Below are 27198 nucleotides of genomic sequence, written 5' to 3' on the forward strand. Positions count from 1 at the left end.
AAAGCCATAAGCATAAAAAGTAAAAAACAAATTTTCATTATTATATTAATTAACTAATTAACCCACCATGTGATCGAGATCAAATTCTCCCTTAGGTTTTTTTTATGCTGTCATCTACATTAAGGTATAAAACACTGTCAGGCGATTGGATTTAGGGGTAGGCGTGGATGTAGATGTTGAAGAGGTGGGTGTGGGAGGGTGAGAAGAAGGTTTCCCAAAAAGGGGAGAAGGTGACGTTGGAGTTGGTGAGGAAGAGGAAGGCGATTTTGGGGGTGGAGGAGAGGTGGGAGGTGGTTGTGTAGGGCGGCGGCGCGACGGAAGAGGGAGAGGGCATCGACGGGTGGTGAGAAGAGGAGGTGAGGGGAGAGGAGGTGAGGGGGTGGATCAACTCTCTTCAACCATTTTTAGGTTTTCATCTTCTCTATCTGATGAGATTGTGGAGTTGACTGTGGAAACAAAAATATAGGGAATTAATTTATGGTTGGATTTAGAATGGTTAAGACATTTATGAGCTTTGAAATCTCTTCATTTACGAGGATTGTATTTATTAAATATAACTTATTTTAATCTTAAAATAAAATAATTCCAGGAGACTTCACTCTACCACGTGGTCATTAAATGCTATCTCAGCATGTCACAAGACAAGAAATTTAACTCGTCCACAAAAATTAACGGGCTTTATTGACTCAATTTTACATAAATAGGGACTCAATTGAACACTTTCAAAATACGAGGACCTAATTGAGACAAATCTGCACAAATAGGGACCTCCAAAAGGATTAAACCAAAAATTTAATATCAAATTTTTAAAGACCAAAATTGTACACTAATTGGTGAAATTATGAAATAGAAAGTTAATTAAATCTATGATATTTTACAATTATGTTTAATTTTTTTCATAGAAGGTTGTTTTTTGAACTACAATATGGTGGGAAAAGTTGCCTTTGGGTTTTGCTAGTTTTTCTACAATTTGATATAAGTGAATATTTTCAATTTGAAGTTACGAGTAAAACCAAAATAATTTTCCAGATAATTTATGTGTTTTGGTAGATTAGATATTGAAAAACAATTGTGTAAAATATTTAACAATTTTACATGCAATTAAGTTATGTCAGAAACTTCACACATAAATTTTAATTGGAACTCTTATTAACATCAATTTTTAAACACAACTAAATGTTATTTTACAATAAAAGAGAAAAAGAATGCATGCACAATAAAACAGGTAGTAGATAGATATGAAAAAATTTTCAACATTGAAGATACCATAAATGAAAAATTCCGTAAAATTTAATATTTTCTTAAGTATACATTATATTAACTCTTTAATTATTTCTTTTAAACCTTTATATATTATATGGACCTTCTCAATTATTTAAAAATTATTATACTCTTTTAATAATTCTGAGTAAAATTTGACAATCTCTTGATAATATGTTGGTAGGGTTTATCTTTAATAGATTATATGATATCTAATTAAGAATGTCTTCTGAAATTGATATATTTTGACTTATATTTTGGATAAGTTTCAAATATTTTATTTTTGTCTTCTTAATATTTTTTAGTTTATAATTGTTTTTGGGATTTGGAGCTTGCATTTTTAGACACGTGACAAAATATTAGTAGTGACTTGAGCACTCTTGATAGTTGGAATCGAGTCCCTCCTTGTCTAGAGGGACAAAAAAAGAGAGTTTTAGAATATATGAGTAAAGTAATGAATTGTGGGACTTGTGAGTTTACATGTGTGAGATTTGGGCTTCAGTGTTTTTTGTGAATAATTGCTATTACTTTGGAAGTATGAATAATTTTGCTCAAATTTTCTGTGATTGAACTACTTGCTTGCAGGTTTCATATGATCAAGGCCATCTTTTGTTGTCCCTTATTCTTTTAGCCTTCACATGAATTTTTGCCAACTGAAAAGAGAATAAATTGTTCTAACCTTTGAAACTTGAGCCTTATGTCTGTTTGAATTTTTTTTTTAAATCTTTACCTTGAGTTAAGTTGAGAACATTTGATGAGGTATTGATAAAGGTTCAAGTTTGGGGTTATTGGAAAAATTGAAAAGAAAAAGCATTGAGCTAAGCAGTGAGTACATGAAAAGCAAAAGCAAAAGAAAAACAAAGATGAAAAGAAAAGCTCAATGCAAGGGAAAGCTGGGAAAAAGAAAGAGAGTTTATGCTTGAAATCATAAATGTCTCTCTTAACTCAAGGATTTTGCTGACCAAAAAAACCAATTTCCTTCTTAGCCCAGCCAAGTTACAAGCCATGAAAAACCCTTGTGATGACAACTTGCTTGTGAGTATATTTGATTGTGGTTAAATGAAAGGCAAAGTTAATTTGTGTAACATTGTAATAGTAGAGTGAAAAAGACACCAACACCTCACTATACACCTTTTAGTGGAGTGATACACTTTTGAGTGCTTGAGTGAAACACTTTCCTTGGTGAGGAGTAGTTCTTTGAATTTCTGATGACATCTTTGCTTGGTTGATTGATCACTATTAAGGATAGCATCTGTTGAAGTATATGAGCATCACATTGATTATGATTGAATTAAGGCATCTGCACATCTTGACTGACATCTTTATGCTGAGTTGATAAAAGTGACTCTTGTCCTCGAAGAATTTTTTTTTGAAAAATGTTGAGTCATTGTAGTGATTGTTTTGAAAAGCTGAGTTACATTCAAATTTTCTTGAGGACAAGCAAAGTTCTAAGTTTGGTGTTGTGATAACGGTTGAAAATACCGTTATCTGTGATGTAATTTTGACACTAAATGCACCTTTTACCGGTTAGAAACTTGCTTGGAATCATGTTTTTATGTTATGTTGTGTGAATAAGAGAGTTGAGGTTGAATTTGATGGTTTTATGACTAATTTCCCTTGTTTTGGCAGGAAATGAGATAATATGGAAAGCAGAGATGAAGTGCCAAGGAGATGGAGCTCAAAAAGGCCTGGAAAAGCACTAGAAGGGAGGAATGCTTGAAGCTTGGGCGCCCTTTTTGGAGGCTTAAGCGTAGAAGAGTGTCGCTCACCGCCTGAGCGCCCCTTTTAGGCGATTGAGCGTCAGAAGCACGAAGCTTGGGCGCCCTTTTTGGAGGCTTAAGCGCAGAAGAGTGTCATTCACCGCCTGGGCACCCCTTTTGGGCTCTTGAGCGTCAGAAGCACAATGCTTGGGAGCCCGTTTTTGAGGCTTAAGCGTCAGGAACTACCGCTCACCGCTCGGGCGCTCTAAGTGGGGCGCTTTAGCGTTAGCGACACGAGCCTGGGCCTTGTTTATGTTCTATTTTCGCTCTATTTAAAGGACTCAAACGTCCTAGGTTTGATCATCTTTGACAAATAGAGCGCATCAGCAGACTCTTTCACTCTCTTGAGGCAATTTGGATGCGAGAACTTTCATCTTCTACTTTTTGGGTTTTTCTATCTCATTCTTCTCCATTGTTCATCTAGTTTCACCATGTCTATGGTGAACTAAACTCTATCTGTTGTTGGGGGATGATGTAACCTTGTGAACTCTTAAGTATTTGAATTGATTCTTAATAATATATTTTTTTTCATTAAATGTTAGAGTAATTCATCTGTTACAACGCTTGTTTTGTTTAATTCATTTTGCATGATTTATGAATTGCATGAGTGCCGAGAGGTTCCTTACAATTCAGGGTCTTGTTGAATTACTCCCAAGAGTAATATTTCTCAAGGACGAGGGTATGAGTCTTGGTCGTCTTAAAGCTCTTGATCTTCACAGTTAATTAATAGGAATGCTACGAATTGCATGAACTAGTGATTAAGGACAGACTTATTACACCGAGGGATCAAGTTTAAGTGATTTAGTGAGTGACGTTAACATTAATGCATAAAGAAGAATTCTTACATATGATAACAGTTGAAAATACCGTTATTTGTGATGTGATTTTGACACTAAATGCACCCTTTCCTGCTTAGAAACTTGCTTGCAATAATGTTTTTCTGTTAAATTGTGTGAATAAGATTGTTGAGGTTGAATTTGATGGTTTTATGACTAATTTCCCTTTTTTTGACAGGAAATGAGATAATATGGAAAGCATAGATGAAGTGTCAAGGAGATGTAGCTCAAAAAGGCCTGGAAAAGCACCAAAAGGGAGGAATGCTCGAAGCTTTGGGCACCTTTTTTGGAGGCTTAAGCGCAAAAGAGTTCCGCTCACCACTCGGGCGCCCCTTTTGGGGGCTTGAGCGTTAGAGGCACGAAGCTTGGGCATCCCTTTGTGAGGCTTAAGGGCCAGGAACCACCGCTCACCGCCCGGGCGCCCTAAGTTGGGCGCTTGAGCACCAACAACACGGGCTTGGGCCTTGTTTCTATTCTGTTTTTTCTCTATTTAAAGGACCCAAACGTCCTAGGTTTGGTATCTTTGGCAGGAGGAGCACAACAACACACCCTTTCACCCTTTTAAGGCAGATTTGGATTTGGGAGCTTCCATCTTCTAATTTTAGGGTTTTCTATCTCATTCTTCTCCATTGTTCATCTAGTTTCATCATGTGTATGGTGAACTAAACTCTATTTGTTGTTGGGGGATGATGTAACCTTGTGAACTCTCATGTATTTGAATTGATTCTTAATAATATATGCTCTTTCAGTAATTGTTAGAGTAATTCATCTGTTACAACACTTGCTTTGCTTAATTCATTCTATAGCATGATTTATGAATTGCATGAGTGCAGAGAGGTTCCTTACAATTCAGGTTCTTGTTGAATTACTCCCAAGAGTAATACTTCTCACGGATGAGAGTATGAGTCTTGGTCATGTTTAAGGTTTTGATCTTCACATTTAATTACTAGGAATGCTAGGAATTGCATGAACTAGTGATTAAGGACAAGCTTATTTTGCCGAGGGATCGGGTTTAAGTGATTTAGTGAGTGACGTTAACATTAATGCATGAAGAAGAATTCTTATATACATGAGAGTGAACTGGTGAAATCTAACCCCAAAAACATACTCATCTCATATTAAAAACAACATTCATTCATCATTGTGTTATTCTGTTATTGATCACACTGCATTCATATTTAATTTTGTGTCTTTGCATCTGAAACCAATGATCTCGTTTTCTTTAAGTCTTAATTAAACGAGTTATCACACGATTGTCTAGTGCCGAGAGTCTCTTGGGACACGATACTTGGTCTTATCATTTTATATTACTTATGCGATTTGGTACACTTGTCGATCCATCAACAAGTTTTTGGCGCCGTTGCCAGGGACTCATGGTTTAAACTATTCTATTTGTGTGATTCTTGATTAACTTTGACTTTATTTTTATTTTTATTTTGTATCTTATTTTTAATTTGTGTTTTGTGTCGTTTGTTTTTGTTTTTGTGCTAATAGTGTTTTCTAGGGTTTTGTGTCTAGTTTATGCAGGATACAGTCAGGACTAGGAGCAACAAAAGTTCTTAACCTCTTCTTGAAGGACTTGAGACTAGTAGAAGGCCAATAAGAAATAAATTAACTATAGAACCTTCTCTAGAGAAAATTTCACAAGCCTCACAATCTGATCAGGAAAGCATGGACAACAATGGTGGTAGGCATACTTTGGCAGATTATGCAACAATTGTTGGCCCTCACCATTTTAATAGCATTGCAAACCCGAGGGTCAATGCCACAAGTATGGAGATGAAGCATGCGTTGATCCATCCAGTGAAGAGCAACCAATTCAATGCACTGTCACATGAAAGTTCATATGAGCATTTGACCACTTTTAGTGAGATCTACAATACTGTGAAGCTGAATGGAGTGCCAAATGATGCTATTAGACTGAACTTGTTTCCTTTCTCACTGGGAGGCAATGCTAAATTGTGGTTGAACTATTTTGCTGAAAATAGCTTGACTGAGTAGGAAGATGCGGTTGCAAAATTCTTGAACAAATACTTCCCAAATCAACAAAGGGAAGCCATAAATCTCTTCTTTCAGGCAAGGCATGGAGGAGACATTAGGGCAAGCATGGGATAGATACAAGAGCTTGCTAAGAAAGACCCCTACTCATGGTTTTGATGAAGCAACGGTAGTCATTCTTTTCCTTGGAGGTCTTGGCTCACAAACTAAATTGATGTTGGATGCCTCAGCTGGAGGCAATATCAATTATCATTTTCTAGTAATCCGTTATTCTAAAGCCAAAATTAATTTTTTAGAAAACTTTAAAAACCTCTCTATGATAATTGATTATCTTAAGTAGATAATTGATTAATGCAGAGTCTTTTTGACTCCAAAATGAATTTTAGAGAATAACTTTCATGGAATCAAAAAGCATATAAGGCCCTATACATGAAACTATTTATTACAAAAGCTTTAACACATAATAGAAGTCTTCATGAAGATGTTCTTGCAAAGTGAGCACTTGAAACTTGATTTTGGGCATCAATAAAACTTTTATGCTTCATCCTTTTGCTAACCGTCTCTCCCTTTTTTATGATGATAAAAAACTCCTTTGGTTTAAAGTCTTTTTTAATAACTTGTTCTCATACACAACTTAAAGAAGAGAGAGCATTAGTAGAAAAAAGATAAACGTTTTAAAGCCTTTAAACATATATTTCTTCCCTTTTTTTATCGTTATAAAAAAGAGTTGTGTAGGAAAGATTATCTCTCTCCCTTAAAGTAGTACACAAAAATAATTTTCAAAATTTTCTTTCATGTTAAAATCTCCCCCTTAATTTGACAATTTGTACTTTACAAAATTTTGATGCACACCAAAAAACTTCTTCCTTAATTTTAAAATTGCCTGCAAAATAGAAAAATAATATTTTGGTCCAAAAACAAAATACTTATTTGGGTGCTTTGAAGTTAGAGACAAATTATTTTATAATAGGAATCCATGCATATTCCATTTGGAACACCATAATGTTTAATTCTACATTTATTTTACGTATGACCATTTTTCATGCAATTGAAACAAGTAACAGCATTTAGGTTCCTATAATAGATTGTTCCTTGATGAATCAATATTTTCTACTATTCACTTAGCTTATTGTACTACATTTGATTAGGAAATTGTGCTTAATTGTCCAATATTTCCTCAGTTTTGATATTTGGGCTTAATTTGACAAGTAACTCTTATTTTAGTTAATTTGAATATTTGAGGCTAATTATTTCCATTATTAATTGCAGGGAATTGTTTGGAATACTATTTTGGGACTTCCAGAGGTCAAGAATGTTAACAACCACTCTCCACATAGGCGTTTTAGATTTAATTCAATTGTAAATTCGTTTTTAGTGTATTTTTGGACAGATTTGGACCATTGGGCCATTTTAGGTCAAAATACTAAAAGCTCAATTTGTGGGCTAACCTCGGACTAGGGTTTTAGGACTGTTAAACTGTTTTTCGTCGCGCAAAAACAGAACAAACTAAGTTTCCCCACTAATGTAGTATAGGGACAACCTAGGTATCAATCCAAAGACTTGGCTAAAATTAAGTCTAAAGTGTAGAGTTAAATCTTGTATTTATTTACTATCTAATAACTACTAAAGCAAGGTGGGGAAATGAAATATGAAACAATGAAATTAAAGAGAAAAGAATAAAGGAATCAAATCTGTATGAAAGAAAAAAAAATCAAGAAATAAAATGCAAAGAAATAAAAACAAAACTGGAACCTAATCTAACTTGTAAAATAACTGCATAACAAAACAGAACCTAACTAAAATGAGAACTGAGTGCAATTAAAACTCACCTAATACAGCAAAATGAAACTAAAACTAAAACTGAACAAGATTCTAAGAGTAGACAGTTCAACATCTAATCTACTAAACTTAGTCTATTCATAGGAAAACAAAAATCAAAGTAAAATTAAAATGCAATACAGATTACTCTATCCTAATCTATATATCACCAGAAATCAATAACAGAATTTAGAATTGAAACAAATAAAAAACAGTACCTAAATTCTAAAAGCAGTATCACAATAAAAAAACAGAATTGAAGTCATAGGTGAATTGCACATTGAACTGAATAAAAGAGTGCTTAGAGCTCTCAGGAAGACATCCTGATAATATGAATTCCAATACAGGATATTCTAAGTCATATTTCAGAACTTTAAATTGACTCTTTCCACTAATTTTTCCAATCAATGTTCATTAACCTATTCATCAATCTAAAATGCACAAACAAATTCAAGAAACACATATTTGAATCAATTTTTATGCATTGGACTGTTCTCTGTCTCGAGAAGACATCTCGATGAAGAATGCTCACTACGGAGACATTTAATTCCAAACGGAACCATAAAATTGCAGAGTTACAGAATCCAAATCATTTTCTCAACACATAACAAGTACAGAAATAAAAAACAAAGAACAAAATCGAAACATAAACAAGAACAGAACAAGAACACAAAACTCAACTTTATTAACATGAAAAGAAAATTTTACAAACTACCGGAAATCACCAAGACTCTCGCGGCCTGTCACCCTCGCGATCGTCTCAACGAAATCTAAAAGTCGAGAACTCTACTTCTACTCTAAGAAAAGCGTAAAAACCCTAATCTACAGAGCATCTGAAAATGTATCTCAAAAGTATATGAAGAAGTGTTCTTTCTATCCATGGTGAAAAACCCCTTTATATAGGGTCGAAAAACGAAAAGAGAAAAGAAAGGGGGAAAAGAAAGAGCTAAAAAAACTAACTGGAAAGCTTCTTGATTGATCTTCAACAACTCTGAACCGCACTGCTTTCAACTGTCAACTGCTTCGCACGTGCTTCTAACCAACAATCCAGCTCAGCACTCCTTCCGATTTGCTTCCCCGAACCGATTTAGCTCTGGGCCGGCTTCCTTTTTGGGCCTTGGAGCTTGCTTCTCCACTTTGGTTCTCCTCCTTGCTGAACCATGAACCTAGGTTGAAGGAATTGGGGAAGAAGTCCTCTTTGCAAGCCCTCGCTTGAGTGTTGAGAAAATTGGGATAAATTCCCCAAATCTGATCCTCTGCACGAATCAATGGTAAAACAAGAGACCCCCTTCAGCTTTGGTCTTCTACGCACCGTTTCACTAATTGGCTAAGAAGGCTTCAGCTCAACTCCTTGCACACACTGCACTCCATTTTAATCAGCACTGGACTTTCTAATTTGGCCCAAACAGCACCAGCCCCTCTCTGCAAAAAAAAAAAAAAAAACAGTACCAAATTAAAGAAAGAAAATCTAACAATTAAAAAGAAAGATTTTTATTAAAGATTTTCTAAAAAAAATTATTATTTTCCTACTAATTAACAAAAGCTAAAAATTACATCTAAAAACCTATTTTTAACTAAATTTTTATAAAACTAAAGAATTAAGAGAAAAACATAAAACTAGCCTAATTCTAAGAAATTAAAAACTAAAGAAATCTAAGAAATGATTTTTAACAGAGAAAAATATGTAAATCTAGAGTGTTATCAAGGACCCAAAGGGGGAGCTCTCTCATTTGGACATCCCTCACTCTCTAATTTTACGATTCTAACACTTTTGGACAACAAGGGAGAGCTCCCCCATGCTGGGGTTTTAGGTTTTCATTTATATTTTCGCGCACTTTGAATTTAAGTAATCTAATTTTGATTTTGCAAATTCGTTTTGTGCTTTTAGCTTGATATTTATATTCTACCCATTTAAATTCCATTCTCATTCTCGCATTGCAAATTCTTTAGGGTATTTTCAATTCGTTTTCAATTCGTTTTGAGTTCTTTGATTTGCGTTCTTTTGCTTTCGTTCGATTCTTCTGGGTTCCAATTTCGTTCCCCTTTTTCATTTCATTTTGAATATGAATTTTGGATTCCAGCCGTGCATATCGACTCTAGTTTGTGCATTTCATTTCTACATTGGCTTTGTTGCATTATGTTTCGATTTCGTTTTACTGTGTTGAACCTAGGAATGATAATTGGTCGGGTCGGGCACGAAAAGTGCCTAAACTTAAGCCGACCCGCAAAAAAAAATCTGACCCATAACTCGCGGATATCCGCAAAAAATTAAAAAAATATATTTGATAAAACTTTTAAATAAAATTTAAATAAATATACAATATATATATATATATATATATATGTGTGTATATATAATATTATAAAGTAAATTAAATACAAATACAAATTTAATTTTAATTAAATTTAACAAAATAAAATATAAATTAATTATATTTTTAATTCAATTTAATTTAAAGAAATAAAAATTAATATTTTTTTATTATTTTATGCGGGTAGCGGGTACTCGCGAGGCGGATAGTTTAATACCAGCACCCAACCTGTTTAGAAGCGGGTACTAAAATACCCGCTACCCGTTTCCCGCAGCTAATAACTATCCGCAGATAGTAACTACCCGCCGTGGATTTTACTAGCGGATACTAATAACGGTTGAAAATACCATTATTTGTGATGTAATTTTGATACTAAAAACACCCTTTTCTTCTTAGAAACTTGCTTGGAATCCTGTTTTTCTGTTAAGTTGTGAGAATAAGAGAGTTGAGGTTGAATATAATGATTTTATGACTAATTCCCCTGTTTTGATAGAAAATGAGATAATATGGAAAGCAGGGATGAAGTGCCATGGAGATGGAGCTCAGAAAGGCCTGGAAAAGCGCTAGAAGGTAGGAGTGCTCGAAGCTTGGGCGCCATTTTAGGAGGCTTGAGCGTAGAAGAGTACTGCTCACCACCCGGGCGACCCTTTGTGGGCGCTTGAGAGCCGCATGCACGAAGCTTGGGCGTCATCTCTGAGGCTTGGGCGCAGAAGACCATCGCTCACCGTCCGAGCGCCTATGGAGCTGGTGTAGTGCTGCTACGGTGATAGAGGAATAACCGGTTCATCCTTGGTGCGTTTGAGGAGGTGTTTGGAAGAGGAAGTCATCCTTCGTGAAGTATTCGGAGGAAATATTTCATTCTTTGTGAAGACTCAAAGGAGGTGTTCATCCTTCGTGAAGTATTCGAAGGAGGTGTTCGTCCCTTGGTGTGTTTAAGGGAAGTGTGTCTCATCTCTTGTGGCTTCAAGAGAGGTGTTTTCTAAACTTTTACAAATTGTTTAGGATAAAATCATCTGTGCAAATTTCTCTCAACTTACTCTCTTTATTTGTTATTATTATTTGCTTAGTAAGTTTAATTGAGTAGAAATTAAAAAGGCACACGTTTGTATTAAAACCCCTCTTGGTTTGTTATCCCACGCTAATCATTCCGCTACAGCTGCTCTGACATAATTTTCCCTGTGTTAAGTCCAAAATAATAATAAGAAGTAATAACAAGCTAACTAAATGTAAAAGATAAAGATATGATCAAAATAGGATATATATATATATATATATATATATATATATATAACAGAAGGCATACCTAACCCAATTGAGTTTATTTTTAAAATATTTATAAAAGTCCATTATTTTCATAATATAATAAAATAAAATTATTTTCAACTTAATTAATTCTAATAAATCCCTAGATAATATATTCTATCTTAATACTTTTATTCTAATTCATTATGATAAGTCCCTAAATAATACATTCTATTTTATTATTATTATCTAACAATAATATCTAATTATATATAATAATATCTCAAGATATCTTTTAATTTGTATATGTAGCTAGTATATAACAATATCCAAGAATATATTTTAAAATGTCTAACAATATATAATAATGATTTTTCTAATTGAATAAAATTTTCCCAAATCTTATTTTTTTTAGAAATTAAAAAACCTTTTAAATAAAAATAACAAACTATTTTATCTTTTTATTTAAAATAGTTAACCACATTTGTATACTTTTCTTAATTATTAAAAATTACACAATCTCAAAGCCCCCACCATAAACCATTTTCATCTCCGAAAATGTACTTACAAATGATATCTTCTTCTTATGTTTTTCTAAGATAAGACCTAAGAGAAATAATTAAAATTAGAGTTAAATAAACACAACAAAACATTCACACTTTAACAAACAATGCACAACAATTATTATAAATATTAATACACACTACAAATGCACACAAAACAAATAAAGAAATAAATATAGATTATGCACACACACTACAAGAAATATATTTATTACCGAAGGAATAATACCGACGGTCTTATGGCCTTCGGTAAATATCGTTTACCGAAGGATTTATCGACGGTCATTTGAGTGGTTAATTACCGAAGGCTTTTGTCCTTCGGTAACGGAGCAGTGACAGTACTGAAAGAATACGCCATTCTCCCATTCCCGCATTTTAGTGAAATTAGAATTAGGGATTTCGCTCTCCCATTCTCAGAAAATCAGTCTCTGTGAAACCATCTCTCCCCAGAAACCTCTCTCGACCCTAATCTCCCTCTCTCGGTCAATGGTGGCCATTTTTTCGCACTTTCCCCTAGCCTTTACGTCATTCTCCCTTTTGTGATTTGATCCACTCCTCAATCGTGGTGTGCTCATTCGTCTATCGTGGAAGGAAATTGATCCTAAGGAAGTTGGTTGGTGAGGTAAGGGTTTACATTGTCGTTGGAAGGGGTTTCGTGACGGTGGTGTGGCAGCTTGATGAGGGTGCTATGGTGGCCTGAGTAGGGTTTGGACTATTGCGACGCCGCCAATCGAAGGGGTGCGTGACGAGACCGTTTTTGCTGCGTGAGGAGGTATGTTCAAACTGTGTTGACACATTTTCGTTTTGAATATCATTGCATTGCATTGAAGTTGTTGTTGAGTGGTAATGTATATTCTGGTTTTGTGGTTTCGATTAGGGGCTGAGGCACAGTTGTTGAAGGGCTGCAGTTGAAGTGAAGTGTCCAAGATTTCATCATTTCCAGGTACATCATTTATGTTTAAGGACATGTCTTTATTGTATGAACTGTTGCCACTGTATTTGGTTGAGTGTGATGTTGTTGTCCTAAGTGCACAATAGATTTGAGCTTGTAAACGTGTGCATATATCAACACTTGTGCCCCCAACTGTTTATTAGAATCCCTTTCCCTTTCACCATCTCTTGAAACCCATCTTTCAACAACCACTTCTCCAATTGCTCTGTTCCATATGCACATCTAATTACCAAAATGAATGCCCTTTTCATTCATTCCAATCTTCACACTAATTGTATTAATTGGTCAGGATCTGGATGGTTTAGGCTGCCAAGGACATAAGTCCTACACACCATAGCTTATGCCTTGTAACCCTTTCATACTCTTTAACATACTGGAAAATTAGAGTATGCTCTGTTGGGTTATAATGATTGGTTGGGTCTAAAGTGAACTTAAAGGTTTAATTAGGTTATGGGAGCTTGTAGACTAGAATTGTAATACTGCAACACTTACTGTGTGGTGTTTTGTTCTTCATGAGGCTAGAATGGTCAATTAGAGTGCAATTAGATGGTTTTTTGATGTTTTGCAAATTGCCTTGATTGTCCAATACCACTTTCGTTTGATCTTGAATGGTCCACTATGATCCTACCATATAAAAATAGCTGTGTGTTTGATCTCAAATAGGCAGAACAACATTTGAAACTATTGTTTTAAATCTGGTTTGGCATATAGATCATTGTTGAATATCTTATAGTAATCTTCTAGTGTCTTGTTGATGTTGTTGCACCCGCAGATACTGACTGTGTTCTTCACCTTTTTCCCCAAAAGTTTGAAGATATCAGTAATTACAATTGACCCTGAGATTCAAGAAGTGGGTATATATATGTTACAATAAGTACTGAATCCAAGGAGAAGATATGTAGGAGAAATAATAAACTATTGATAACAAAAACAAGCTCCATCGTAAGAGAAAGCCCAATGGTTTTCTCAGAGGATAGTGTAGTGAGGGGATGTCATGAGATAGTAGAGTCTAAGTTGGTGAGCACCAGACTCATATCTCATAAGGACAAGGACATAGGTCAAGTCCTGCTACCTATGTGAGGACCTTGTTGGTGGATAATGGCTAAGTATGTTTATAAGTAGTCATAGAGCTTGAAGGCCTACCCTGGTCTTGGGGAACTTATGGGACCTAAGTCCTCTAACTTTTTTTCTAAGTAAACAACCTTTTTCATTATGTTTATCGTTTTTTAGGATGACCATAATTAATGTTTAAGGTCAAATATTCAATACTTGAAAACCTGTTATATAAGATTATTGCTGTCAAGCTTTTTTATTTGGTGTTTGTTTTCTTGCTTCCCATTAATTGGTGCTGCCAGGTCATTAATATTTTGTTCTAAAAAGTGATCATGTTGCTGGAAACAGATTTTTTTATATATATAATCCAGTACACGTTGTTGTCCAGTGAATTGATGTTATTTATGGTGTTGTGAAGACCTTTTTGACTTATTTTGTTTTGGAGCACACTGCTGATTTAGTGAAACTTAGATGTTTATAATGTATGCTATTTTTTTGGGTGCATTAAAGTGGGTTTAGGAAGGGTTCAAGTTGCATGGTTTAGTGCATATATAATGTATATATTGTCCTAAAAAATCATCCATGTTAGGGTGCTTAGTGTAGTAACTTTCTGGTCAAAAAAATTGTATGTTTTAAAATGTGAATGGGTGTAGTAAATCAAAGTGTTGCCCTAGATATTTGAGTTGGTGTATTGCGGTGCATTTATGTTGGGTTATATAATTTTATTAGGCCATTGAAATCTTGATTTCTATCTCATTCAGCACGAAAAAAAAAGCAATAAAAACTGTTGTTGTTTTGTTTTTTTTATGAACGTGAATTCATGGTTTTTGTTCTTTGGGTGCATTGCTTTTTTTTTTTGTGAATTTTTGGATGCATGCCTCTGAAAAATGTGATGCTAGAAAATCTAGTTTTGGTGTTTTGTTATTTTCTGGAAACATGGTTTGAAACCTAATGTTATTGGATGTTGCTGGAGTTTCTTTTCGGTCCAGTATGTGTAAAAATTATGGTGCTATGCTTGCTGTTTTTGTGTGTTTTATGGCCAAATTTTGGTGCATTAAAGTGATGTTTATTGTCTCCAATAGGCACAACTTGGTCCTATATCCCTTCCTTTTGCTGAAGAGAACAACGGTAATTGTTAGATGCTGGTAATTCCCAATTACAGTATAAAATTGTGGCAGAGTAAATATCGTTCAGGGGTGTATAACTTCCCAATTACAGTATAAAAGGTAATTACCGAAGGCTTTTGCCCCTCGGTAATTACCGAAGGCTTTTGACCCTCGGTAATTACCGAAGGCTTTTGGCCCTCGGTAATTACCGAAGGCTTTTGGCCCTCGGTAATTACCGAAGGGCTAAAGCCCTCGGTAAATGTTAGCGACAAGGGATTTACCGAGGGCTCTTTGGCCGTCGATAAGCCTTCGATAATTACCTTTTACCGACGGCTTTGGGCTGTTTCCGAGGGCTTCTGGCCTTCGGTAATGCCCTTCTTTTTTGTAGTGACAACAAGAATAAAACATATGACCACCAATCCATAATAAGGAGCTTTAACCAATTATTCTACCATTCACTTCTATAATGATTATTTTTTCTTATTTTAAATAATAAATGCCATGATTATCACATTTTCTAGATATAATTTTCTTGGGTCTTACAACACTAGAGAATGTGTGTAGTGTCTCAACGAACAAAAGGTAGCTCGACCAACATGGCAACTCGGTGGTCTTGTGGTTTGGGCATGAATAGGAGAAAAAGATGAAGAGACGTTGCCTCTCATGTATCTAGAGGCTTTGGGTTATAGTAATGGTAAATTGTGCAATAGGGAAGAAGATGAAGAAATGTTTTATGACAGAGAAAGTTGCTACTCTTTTTATGCATGAATTACTCCATCGATAATACATATTTCATTTATCGATAAATTTATCCATAAATGAAATATGTATTACTAACAAAGCTATAGACAATTTGTTTTGTTGATAATAAATCTATTAATAAAATCTGTCAAAAATTTTAATTTATCAACGAATTTATTTTCATCAATCAAATTTGTTAGATAATTTAAAAAAATTTTGTATTGTGCAACTTCACCAAATATGAAGGATAAGGTTGTGAATATGAAAAATCAGCTTACAACTTTCAAAAACCAAATACAAACCTTGCCTACATTACTTTTAAATAGGATGTTCCCAAATATTTAGCGACCGTTAATTTGGTACATCCTCTATTAATAAGGTATAATTTACTTGAGAAAATTGGTTAAATTTTTTATGTTGCTATCTTAATTTATTTGAATAAACATTGAACTTCAATTACTTACATTGCTTATTATATTGAAATTGTTTTCCAATAAATAAAATTATGAAATTTTTAATTAACATTATTTAAAATTTTAAAAATATCACTTTGTACAATATATTAAATTATTGGTATTACAACAATTTGTTAAGACTGTCATAATTTTTAAAAATATCACTTTATATACAATATATTAAATGACAGGTATTACAAGAATTTGATTAAGACAGTGATATTATTCTTTATGGTGACAAAATCTATAATTTTTTTCTGAAACAACTACATAAGTGTATAGTGACATTTGAAACAAACAAAATATATAAAATTAATTATCACCACGTATACAACTAGAGAGTTTTTTAGTTAACAACTATTATTTTTTTTATTGGATATTTTTTGATGTATACAATTATTATTTTTTATCATCGAAACCGATGTTAGTTTTTTTTGTCAACAATTTTGTTACACTTTTTTATATACGTAAACTTTCAATTAGCATTAACTAAGATTGTCTTTTTTATAATATCTATTGGATAAATTTTTGGTTTAATCGATTATCCTCTTATTTGTAGGATAATCTCAAGTGAGTCCTCTAGTTTGTAATGGTCTTAATTGGATTCAAATTTTTGAAAAATTGAGTCAATTTTGCCTTTTCCGCTAAATGATGACAGACAACGTTAAACTATGATGACGTGATGCACACTTAAAATGCTGATCTAGTAGTGTTATATTATGTGAAATTTTTTTTAGGTGAACAGTTTATGACATGGTACAAATTTTAATTGAAAATGTTAGGGATTGAAAGTCTTAATCATCCTCCACCGTCTTCATTTTTTCTTTTGAGCCTTAGGTATTCTCCATCAGTTTTTCTTCTCGTTCTAGGCAATGGAGGCATAATTTCGGTGTGTGCTCAGGTTGATCCTCAAGGTTCTTTGTCACGCCAGGGAGAGTTTTCTCCCATTCTCCATTCCAGAGGGGTCGTAGGGGGTAGGTTTAATTGGAACTTCAACAATGCTACGGTAAGAAAAATCAATTTGTATCAATTGAGGTTGTTTGCTTGATTTTCCTTCGACCCCGCGAGTCGTGCAGCGTAGAGACTTCTGCTGGGGTCTTTCACATATTTCTTCTCTTTTTGGGAGCAATGACTTAAGTGAGTCTTCCTTATCCGAACTTGAATGCCAAAAATAGAAGAAAAAAAAAGGATTTGTGGTTTTTTCTGAGTCAAAAAAGACGATGCTTTTTGGGGTCAATTTATATCTATTTGAACTTAAGGTGAGTTTTAGAATCAAGATATGGTTTTTGGTTTTTCTTGGTAAGCTAGTATGGCCTGCAATTGAACCCAAATGAAATGAGTTGAAAGGTGTACATGAGTTTCTATTTCCTTAAATCCCTCTTCTTAATGTGTAGACACATGCCATTAAAAGTGTGTTTTCTAAATACATAATGTTTGCATTTGACTGATGGTTCACCAATACAAATTTCGAAAAACAAAGCTTGAGAAATAACATTGTTATGCCAAAAAACAACAAAAAAGGAAAGCAAAAGGTTTGGGGGAGAAGAATAAAAAGTCAAAATAGAAAAAAGAAAATTAAAAAGGGTGAACAAAGAGAAACCAAATGCAACTTATTAAAAATATTCTTGTTTCAAAAAATCCTCACATAAATTTTTTGGCCTTTCTATCCATTTTTCCATATCCCTAGTCGTGGTCACGGTAGAAGCCTAATAAAGCCCACACATAGTCAAATATTGATGATTATCTTTTAAAAGTTTTAATTCAAAAGAAAATATTTTGACATGCAAGTATGTCTGTCCTAAAAATTAATTGAAGAAAAAAAAAGAAAAAGAAAAAATTTGAAACTGTTCCAGGATTTCCTTTCAAATGTTGGGGTTGATTCTTTTTGGTTGACATGTTTTCAAAGCTCCAAATTTAGCATGAGTAATTAGTCAAACAAGAGCATCCTCTCATCCTTTCATTAGGGCAGTTGTTTTATTTTCCATTCATGCATCGAGTCATTCATCTATAATTGGAGCAAGTGAAACACATTTCATACCCTGAGGTTAATTGGGGCAACTTTTGTAGCCCCATCATTTTCTTCATGCCTTTGTTATGTTAAAACGATTGGTTAATTATTTTCTTTTTCTATAATATTATATATATATATATATATTTGTCATTATGAAAAATAAATTTTATTATATTACAACATGAATAAATAAAAATAATAAAATATTTGAATTATAATAGTAAACCATGTATTACATTTATAATTTCATTGGAAAAATGACAATTACAAACACCTAAGATAACGAGAATAACAACATTCTAATGTGCCATTGCCTCCACTAGAATTGTTTTCTAATAAGATAAATTATTATAATTTTAATTGAAATTATTTATATATTTAAAATGTCACTGTATAGTGTATTAAATGACAGGTGTGACAGTTTTAATGTCATTATATTTTGCGAACAAGAATTGTGGCATTTTCTAAAATAAGAGATTCACCTTATTCATAATTTTATGTAGTTTGTCCAAGAAAATAATATTTTATGAACACAAATTAGATTATTTTTTAACTGACCATTATATATCCCTTAATCATGATCAAACATATTTAAGAAAATAATATGTGTCTATAGTAAAATGAAAGTCCTTTGTGAAGAAATTTATGAGCAAGGGTTAGAGTTGCCAGAATGTTATCATCAATGTTTTCCAGGTTCTATTTTAGCAGTTTTGACTACTATTTTATGCCTTCTAAATTCTCCTAAATGTGTTGGATAACATGTTTATGTGCTTAGCGTTTGTTAAGTCTTTTGTTCATATTTTCAATTTGGTCATATCATATGTTTGGGTCATTTTTATGTTCAAATCATTCCATGTTATCTAAAGTCATGTTTGGTCTTTTTTGCCTCTACTTATTAGTTAACTTTGAAAACAAATGTTCATTTTCAAAACTTCACCATATATATGTCCCTTTGAGTGATTTTATTTTGCATATTTCAGTTCATACTGGTTATTAGTTCATTAGAAAGTTCATAGAGTTAGGTTTCATTATGTTTGCTTGAGTTTGATATTCTATCTTTTGATTCTAATATGTTTTTTCCATTTTCTTTTCTTCTTATTCAAGTGCAATGTTATAGTGATTTTGTTTGGGTGCTGAATAAATATTGAGAAAAATAGAAAAGAAATGTCAAAAGAGCCAAGAAAAATACATATAAAGTATGTGCACATGACCACTACTACCAAAAGGATGATTTTCACCTTTCTTGATAGTGTTTGACCATGACTAGGAGATTTGCTATCAATCATCAATATTCTGTAACCATAAACCTATTTGAAAGTTTCCACCTTAAGTCATATAGCTTGGAAGGAAGAGCTTATTCTAACAATCATGATTAATATTTTATTGATGTTTACAATGATTATTTTTTATCATCAAAACCAATATTATTAGTTTTTCAATAGTTTGTTAACTTTTTTTTTTTTCATAATGAGTAAACTTTTAACCAACATTTTTTATAATGTGAATGGGAAGATTTTCAATCAACATTATAAAAGAATTAAAAAGAAAAAGCATCCCATCAACAAAGTTGTAAAATTACTAAAGTAATCCACATACATCAAAGTCAACTTAAATAATTGTGATGGATATAAAAAAAAAGTAATTTTAGTGATATCAATCAAGAGACATCTTTGTTAATAATAATTGAAAAAGCTTGACAAACTTTGATCCAAAATTATCTTTAAACTAGATCAATTAGAAAAATCATCAACATTAATATTTTTAGTAATTAATAAACAATTTTTTATTTTTAGTAGTAACAAAAATCGTTTACCTAAATAAAACACATAATTCATTAAATTTGAACACTCTCATCAAATAAAATATTTAAAAAAGTAAGATTGTTTCTATAATAAAATTAATTCAAATTTTATATATTTAAATATAATAAAATCGTGAAATTCGCATACCAAGAACCATGTGTCTCTTATTCCACCATGTGTAATTCCAATATTAGAACATTCATCAAATACCGCAGTTTTCGTCAATCACATCTATTATTTGTCACATTTATCTTTATTTGTGGCATATCATTTTTTAATTTGCAATAGTTTGTTTTATTTCATTTCATTTTCTTTTCCTTTCTTATCTCTTTTGTCTAACCATTTGAATTTGAATAAAAGTATAGCACTCTAATATTTATGCCATCATTATTAGCATCAAATGTATAATGTTTTTAAAGTAAAAGCATATGTACTTTAAAAATAAAAGTTATTTTCTAAAGTAGAAACTACATACACTTCTACGGTGTTAACAAATGAACATATTTTTGCTTGATGATAAAAATACAAGGTTTTAATATGTTACTGGTCATAATATATATAAATATGTCAAGAGGTTCAAAATTTCACTTCGTCCAGCACTTTTTTAATTCTTATACGACCCATAATTATATAAAAATATACTGCATTGAGTGATGTATAGAAACATGAAATTCATTATTGGGTTTACGATATATAGCTCACTTTAACATCCTAAATATATAGGAGAAAAGGAACAATATAGGAAAAACATCGACAACCGAACTTAATCAACGACGTGTTATCTTAAAGACTCTGATATTGTATCCAAGCACAACTATTTGAAGAATACATTGTTTTATTAAATTGACAAACATTGGAATAAACGAAATCAAAGTAAAAAAAAAAGAAATACTAGAGTATAACAATCAAGATGCATTTTATTTATTATATTAGTAATTAGTTGGAGGTCCAGTGCATGGGTGTGATAGAAACACGAAATTGATTATAGTTATAGAATAAGAAATGATGGATGATGTTCCCGGACAAACTAGTCCTTGCCGTACCATGATCTCCTTTGAAGGTCTTCAATTACTTTGTTATCGAGTTGAAGAGCCCTGGCGAGAACCTCAACAGAAATAGGAGGAACAGCTTTAAACAAAGCGCTTGCAATAGTAACAGTTCCTGGATTTTGACTGCTAAGACCAGCAATAGCAACAGCATTTCCATAACCGACATTGAGTTGGAAGTGAACGAGACCAATTGGGAAGACAAAGACATCACCCTTGTTCAAGACTTTGGTGAAAAGGCGATTTCCATCTTGATTTGAGGATACAAATCCAACATAAAGTGTTCCTTCGAGAACTATAAGGATCTCAGTGCCACGAGGGTGGGTGTGGGGAGGGTTTAAACCCTTTGGTGCAAAATCTATGCGAGCCAAAGATATGCCCAGCGTGTTCAATCCAGGTAGTTTATCAACAGCCACAGCAGTCACCTCTGCATTCAGGGGGTTGTCGGTGTTCCCAGGTTCCACATGTAAGAAGAAATCTTCAGCTTTCACTGCCTTTGGGTCTTTGCAAAATTCTCCATTCACAAACACTACCAATTGCAAACCAAATGGTAAGAAAGAAGATTTATATATTAGATCATTATGAATTATTTTTAAATTGAGGTATTCAAAATTATCTAAAAGTAAAGTTGGTAAAAAAATAAATGTTATTCATTTATGTCATATCCAAATAGTAAAAACAAGATATAATTCTTTCAAAATTACATTGTATAAATGGGTGATTAGGAATTTAATAAAATCATTTTGAATATATAATTGTATCTATATATATGATTGAAGAATATTTTTACGTACCACCATCGCGTTCCTTGATTGCAACACAAAAGTCTTGCAGGGGACTAGGGTCATAAGCAGAGACAAGTGAAGAAGTGAGAGCCAAGACGGCAACAAACAAGTAAACAGCTTTCATTTTTTCCCCTTTCGGTATCAAACGGTTCTTCTGCTTTGTAATGTTGTGAGAAGTGAGTTTTGATTCATTTGGAGATCGGTATTTATAAGGATGAAGCATCGATTGCTTTGCAGATTGTATTTACCGTAATTAATTTTTTATTTAGTGAGGAACAATTCCTTAACAACTACATGCGTGCTTGATCAAAGAGTAGACTAAGGAGATGTCCCATGTGAAAAAGAAAACGCAAGTGTTTCGGTGTTACCTAATCACCTGACTTTGCTTCTTATACTTTTTCCAGTAATATTATTTTTTGAGAGGATTATCGTTATCTTAATCAGATTTCAGTTTAGACTTTGTCTCAATATAGTACATTCATGACAATATTTTAAATGGGTCGAATACTAAATTTTTTGTGAGGGACTGGGTCATACTTATCATCCAATATATTCACCTCACCACGGCTAAACATAGAGACCATTTTTTGATGCCGCTGTCAACCACTTCAGAAAATGACACTCAACTATTTCAACAGCAGAAGAGTGTTTGAATATGTATATGATCTCATGAAATCATTCACAAAATAAATTGGCCAATTTTTTCATTGGACTATGTCTTGCAAAAGTTGAATTTGAACCATATTTTCCTATCATGAATAAACTAAGTAAATATAAAAAGATAGATAATAATGTTGACTATACTTACCTATCTTTGAAATTATTTTGGAAAATAAAAACCTTTCCTAAACTAAATTCTCTTCGAGAAATTTTTAGATTCCCTCTTTCTATAAATCCATTACAAGAATACACGAGATTAGCGATGTAAAGATAGCGTCGCTTACCATCTTGACACTATTAGAGTCTGTCAAAAGAACACAAAAACACAACAAAATCATATATCACAATCCTAAATAGATATTTATAACCAAATTAAAAATAATATCAAAATATATTAGCACTAGTAAAAAAAGAGGATTTAAACTCACACAATAGGCTTCGGTTTACGAGCAACCGAAGCTTATCAGAATGCGGTGGCATTTTTTGTAGTTTAGTTGAACTTTTCTGCCTCGGTTCAAGGAGAACCGATGCATATACACCATATGACGTCAGTTAAAATTCCAACCGATGCCTAACACCCTGGAAAATTCTTGCAGATTTGACTTTTGGCCTGACAACTTTTTGAGTCCTCATCTACGACCTCGGTTCACTGGGGACCTGAGGCATATACACCACATGACCTCAGTTAAAATTCCAATCGATGTCTAACACTCTGAAAGATCTTTTTGAATACTTTTCTCTCTTTATCCCTCATCCCGCACAAGATAGAAGCTTGAAGCTTCTGCCATTTCTCTTCGCCGCAGATGACCCAACGTTGGAGCAAGGTTGATCTGCGTCTTGAGCGGAGGCAACGACCTCACGACGACGGTGTGGAGATGGCGCGACAGGCAGCGTTCGTGGTGGCTCGCAGCGACGCTCGTGGTTGCTCGTGGCGGCGCGATTGGTCATTCTTCTTCTTCCCTCTTCTCTTTCTAGTTCTATTATGGTTTGTAATGAGGAGGATGCAAAATCGACGGCTCATATGCAACGTTCGTTATTCGCGGCCAGTAGGCGCCTAAGTGGCAGAGGCGACGAGAGCACTACGAAAGTGCGGCGGAGGCGCGACGGGACACAGGGATGGCGCAAGGATTGAAACACGTTTTGGAGTTTTGTTGCGATATTGGGGTTAAAGTTCAGATTGAGAAAGTTAGGGTTTTGAGTTTAGGGATTTCTTTTTGGGGATCCGTTAGCGCTGTTCTAGTCCGTGAGGGTTGTTGACGGTTGCACCAGTGGAGTAGCCATGAGGGTTTCGGTGGCTAGCAACAGAGTCCTTCATAGGCTGTGTGGGTTGGATTGGCAGAGGCGAGAAGAATTTGGGCTAGTTAGGCCTGATTGTATCTCCAGGACATATTGGTGATGGCTATCGGCGATGCATGGTAGGTTTGTTGTGGAACTTGCGAAGATGGTGGTTATGACGCATTAGAGAAGAAGACTTCGTGTGGTGGCCTATGGTGGTTCGATAAAGGTGGTACGATTGTTGGGTGGTGGTCTGATGTGAGAATGGAGTGTTAAAGATTGGTGGGCACTCAACTATTTTAACAGCAAAAGAGTGTTTGAATATGTATATGATCTCATGAAATCATTCACAAAATAAATTGGCCAATTTTTTCCTTGGACTATGTCTTGCAAAAATTGAATTTGAACCATATTTTCCTATCATGCATAAACTAAGTAAATATAAAAAGATAGATAATAATGTTGACTATACTTACCTATCTTTGAAATTATTTTGGAAAATAAAAAGCTTTCCTAAACTCAAATTCTCTTCGGCAAATGTTTGGATTCACTCTTTTTGTAAATCCATTACAAGAGTACTTGAGATTAGCAACGAAAAGATAGTGTCGCCTACCATCTTGACACTATTAGAGTCTATCAAAAGAACACAAAAACGACACAAAATCATATATCACAATCCTAAATAAATATTTATAACCGAATAAAAAACTGAAAATAAGATCAAAATATATTCGGTAATTTGTGAGGGTTAGTTAACACTATTTTATTCCTATTATTGTCGATTGGAAGATGGTAGCCAACACTATTTTATCTTTAATAATGTTGATTCGAGTACTTTAATTAGATATATTTACGCTTCACAAGTACCTCAATACGCTTGGCATCTTCAAAGAAAAGAACTTAATTGTAAAATGCTACCTAACGGTAGGAAACCGAAAACACTTTGTTGTTTAGAGCAAGCATTAAATGACATTAAATGATCAATGATGAATCATTATTTTGTACTATTCACTTAGCTTTTCGCACCAAATCTTATTAGTGAATTGTGTTTAATTCTACATTATTATCTCATTTTCACTAGTTGGGCTTATTTTGATCAATAATTCATATTTTTAATTAATTTGGATTATCTGAATCTAAATATTCTCAATATTAATTGCAGGACAATTTTGGAATTATGATTAGGACTTCAAGAGCGCTGCCACATTTTTTAATTTCGTTTTGTAATTTTAATTATTTTTGTTATGGACAGATTTGCACCTTTGGGCCCAATTTTAGGTCATATTTTGTAAGAAGCCTATATGGAGGGCATTTTTGCCTTTTGGGGTTTTAAAAACTCCAAATCAGATTTGAAACACTCTCTCCTCCCTCATTTTCGTTTTCTCCCTCTTAGGTTTTGGAGCATTGGTATGTTTTCTCCCCCCCTCCCCCCTCCCTTTTGGGGGTTTTAGGTTTTGTTCTCTTTTTCTTTCAATTAATGAATGAATCTCGTTTTTAATTTCAATTGCATTTACGTTTTGTGTTCTTACTTCATTCTCTATTTTTGTTTCTCTCACTACTTGTTGTTTTGTTTTAGCTTTTTGGGTTCCTATTTCATATTTGTTTTGCTTTGCTATTTTTAATTTCAATTCGAATTCCATTTTCCAGATGCGTTTTAGTGCTATGTTTTGATTTCTATTTACGTTTTTGAAGATGAATTTTGCTTGCTGCATTGTGATTTTCATTTTTTAATTAATGGGAGCTTGAATTCTGTTGGTTGGTCATTAGTGCAATTGCATTGTTTTCCTTGAGATTGTTGATCTGTCATGGTGATTTTTGCTGCTCTGACTTGGTATACCATTGAATTTGTTTTGCGCTTGCGATTCAGTATACGCTTAGTTGCCTAATTGGTGTTTAATCTTCGCTTAGTAGATTGGACTATATGAAGCATAATTAATTGAATGTGTGCATCGCATTTTCTTAGTTCACTTTTATGAAAGCATGATTAGTCTTCGCGTAGTTGGTTAATTCGTGTTCGGTTAGGGGTTAGAAGAGTGAGTATTGTTGTTAATCTGTGATTGGAACAATGCATTTGAGCTAGTGATCAACCATTTTTTTAATTAGTGTTTGAATCTGTGCTTTAGTTAATTTATTTCAACCACCCTCAACCACGTTTTCGACCTATTGCCTGAACCACATTTGGTCCTTAAGAGACGACCTAGGAGTCACTTCCTAATCTGTACTGCACTTTAATTGCATATTAATTTGATTCGGGTACGACCTCGATCAATCAACGTTCAAAAACACCAAAAGTGATAAGAAAAGACGTATCTATTGCATGCACAATTTACTCTAATTTTGCATATAAGCTATTCTACACGCATCCACAATGCTACAAATCAAATATAAAAAAGTGGATGTTTGAGACAAAGGAGATATTCACAGAATGTTCCTCCCTTGAAGCAAAGTCTAAAAGGATCGTACAACGTACTTCAAGCAAAGGACTGAAAAAGCATGTCTGCTCTAACAAAGTTTACTTACCCAACGACTGTTGTGAAAAGAAGAAAGAGAAAGCACAAGTATCAAGGCTATAAACTACAAACTCAATCAAACAACAAATATCCATGAAGCCTATAAATAGAAGATCTCTTAAGAAGAAAATCAGGGGGATAACTTAATGGAATATATTAAGAAAGAAGAGCTTACAACGATATATCCATCCTGAAAAGAAGAAGAGAAAAAGCTCAAGAAAAAGAATACATATAAGCTGAAGAACAGAGAAGAGAAGAGAAAAAGAGAGAGAAATACTCTCAAGCTTCACTATCATATTGCTTGTAAGAGAGAAGAGAGAAATGCATGTGAGTATTTAGACTACTTTGTATTGTATTCAAATCCTCTCAGTGAGAGATATAGATTGAACTACTCGCAAGTAATCGATTGTTGCAATTCTGAAGAGAATTAAAACACTCACAAATGTATTTGGTTCAGTTGAGGAATCTTAGGAAGGTTTCTAAGTACCAAGAGTGGTTCGAATACTCTCTCAAAAGAAATCTCGGCGGGTTGCTAAGTACTAGGAGTGATGCGAATACCAAAGGAAATCTCGACAAGGTGTTGAGTACCAAGAATTATACTAATACTGATAGGAAATCTCGACGAGGTAGTTGAGTATTGGAGGATGTTAGCCAACACTATTTTATCTTTAATAATGTTGATTGAAGGACTTTAATTAGATATACTTACGCTTAACAAGTACCTCATCTTATGATGAAGTATATATTTACCCTTCGTATCTTCAAAAAAAAGAACTTAATTGCAAAATGCTACCTAATTGTAGGAAATCAAAAACACTTTGTTGTTCTGAACAAGCATTAAATGAAATTAAATGATCAATGTTGAATAATTAAATGTCCACATTATTCTATCTCCATTAGCATCAATTGGAGGACGTTAATGCTATATTATAAAACTAAAAAAATATATAAAAATATATTAATGATGTTTGGAGAATTAGCTGACACTATTTTATTCTCATTAGTGTTGTTAG

The 27198-nt window shown here is 33.5% G+C and overlaps 2 protein-coding genes across 2 annotated transcripts; one reads left to right on the forward strand and one right to left on the reverse strand.

Moving 5' to 3' along the window:
• The first annotated feature begins 5527 nt into the window (after positions 1–5527).
• LOC148190857 (uncharacterized) lies at positions 5528–5857 on the forward strand. Its single transcript, XM_088101196.1, has one exon. The coding sequence runs from the start codon at positions 5528–5530 to the stop codon at positions 5855–5857; it is 330 nt and encodes a 109-aa protein (XP_087957322.1).
• Positions 5858–20808: 14951 nt separating this feature from the next.
• Positions 20809–21916, reverse strand: LOC148190858 (germin-like protein subfamily 1 member 20). Its single transcript, XM_088101910.1, has 2 exons — positions 21750–21916; positions 20809–21484 (listed from the first exon to the last, which is right to left on the reverse strand). Exons 1-2 carry the CDS (start codon positions 21862–21864, stop codon positions 20937–20939), a joined length of 663 nt encoding a protein of 220 aa, XP_087958036.1. The 5' UTR covers positions 21865–21916; the 3' UTR covers positions 20809–20936.
• Between the last annotated feature and the right edge of the window lie 5282 nt (positions 21917–27198).

The sequence above is a fragment of the Vigna umbellata genome, chromosome 11 (assembly GCF_029865625.1).
Source record: "Vigna umbellata cultivar VRB3 chromosome 11, Vumbellata_1.0, whole genome shotgun sequence".
Lineage (NCBI taxonomy): Eukaryota > Viridiplantae > Streptophyta > Magnoliopsida > Fabales > Fabaceae > Vigna > Vigna umbellata.

Coding starts and splice junctions, on each gene's coding strand:
- LOC148190857 (XM_088101196.1), top strand. CDS start 5,528: ATGGACAACAATGGTGGTAGGCATACTTTGGCAGATTATGCAACAATT.
- LOC148190858 (XM_088101910.1), bottom strand. CDS start 21,864: ATGAAAGCTGTTTACTTGTTTGTTGCCGTCTTGGCTCTCACTTCTTCA. Junction 21,485..21,749: donor AATCAAGGAACGCGATGGTG/GTACGTAAAAAT, acceptor TGCAATTGGTAG/TGTTTGTGAATGGAGAATTT.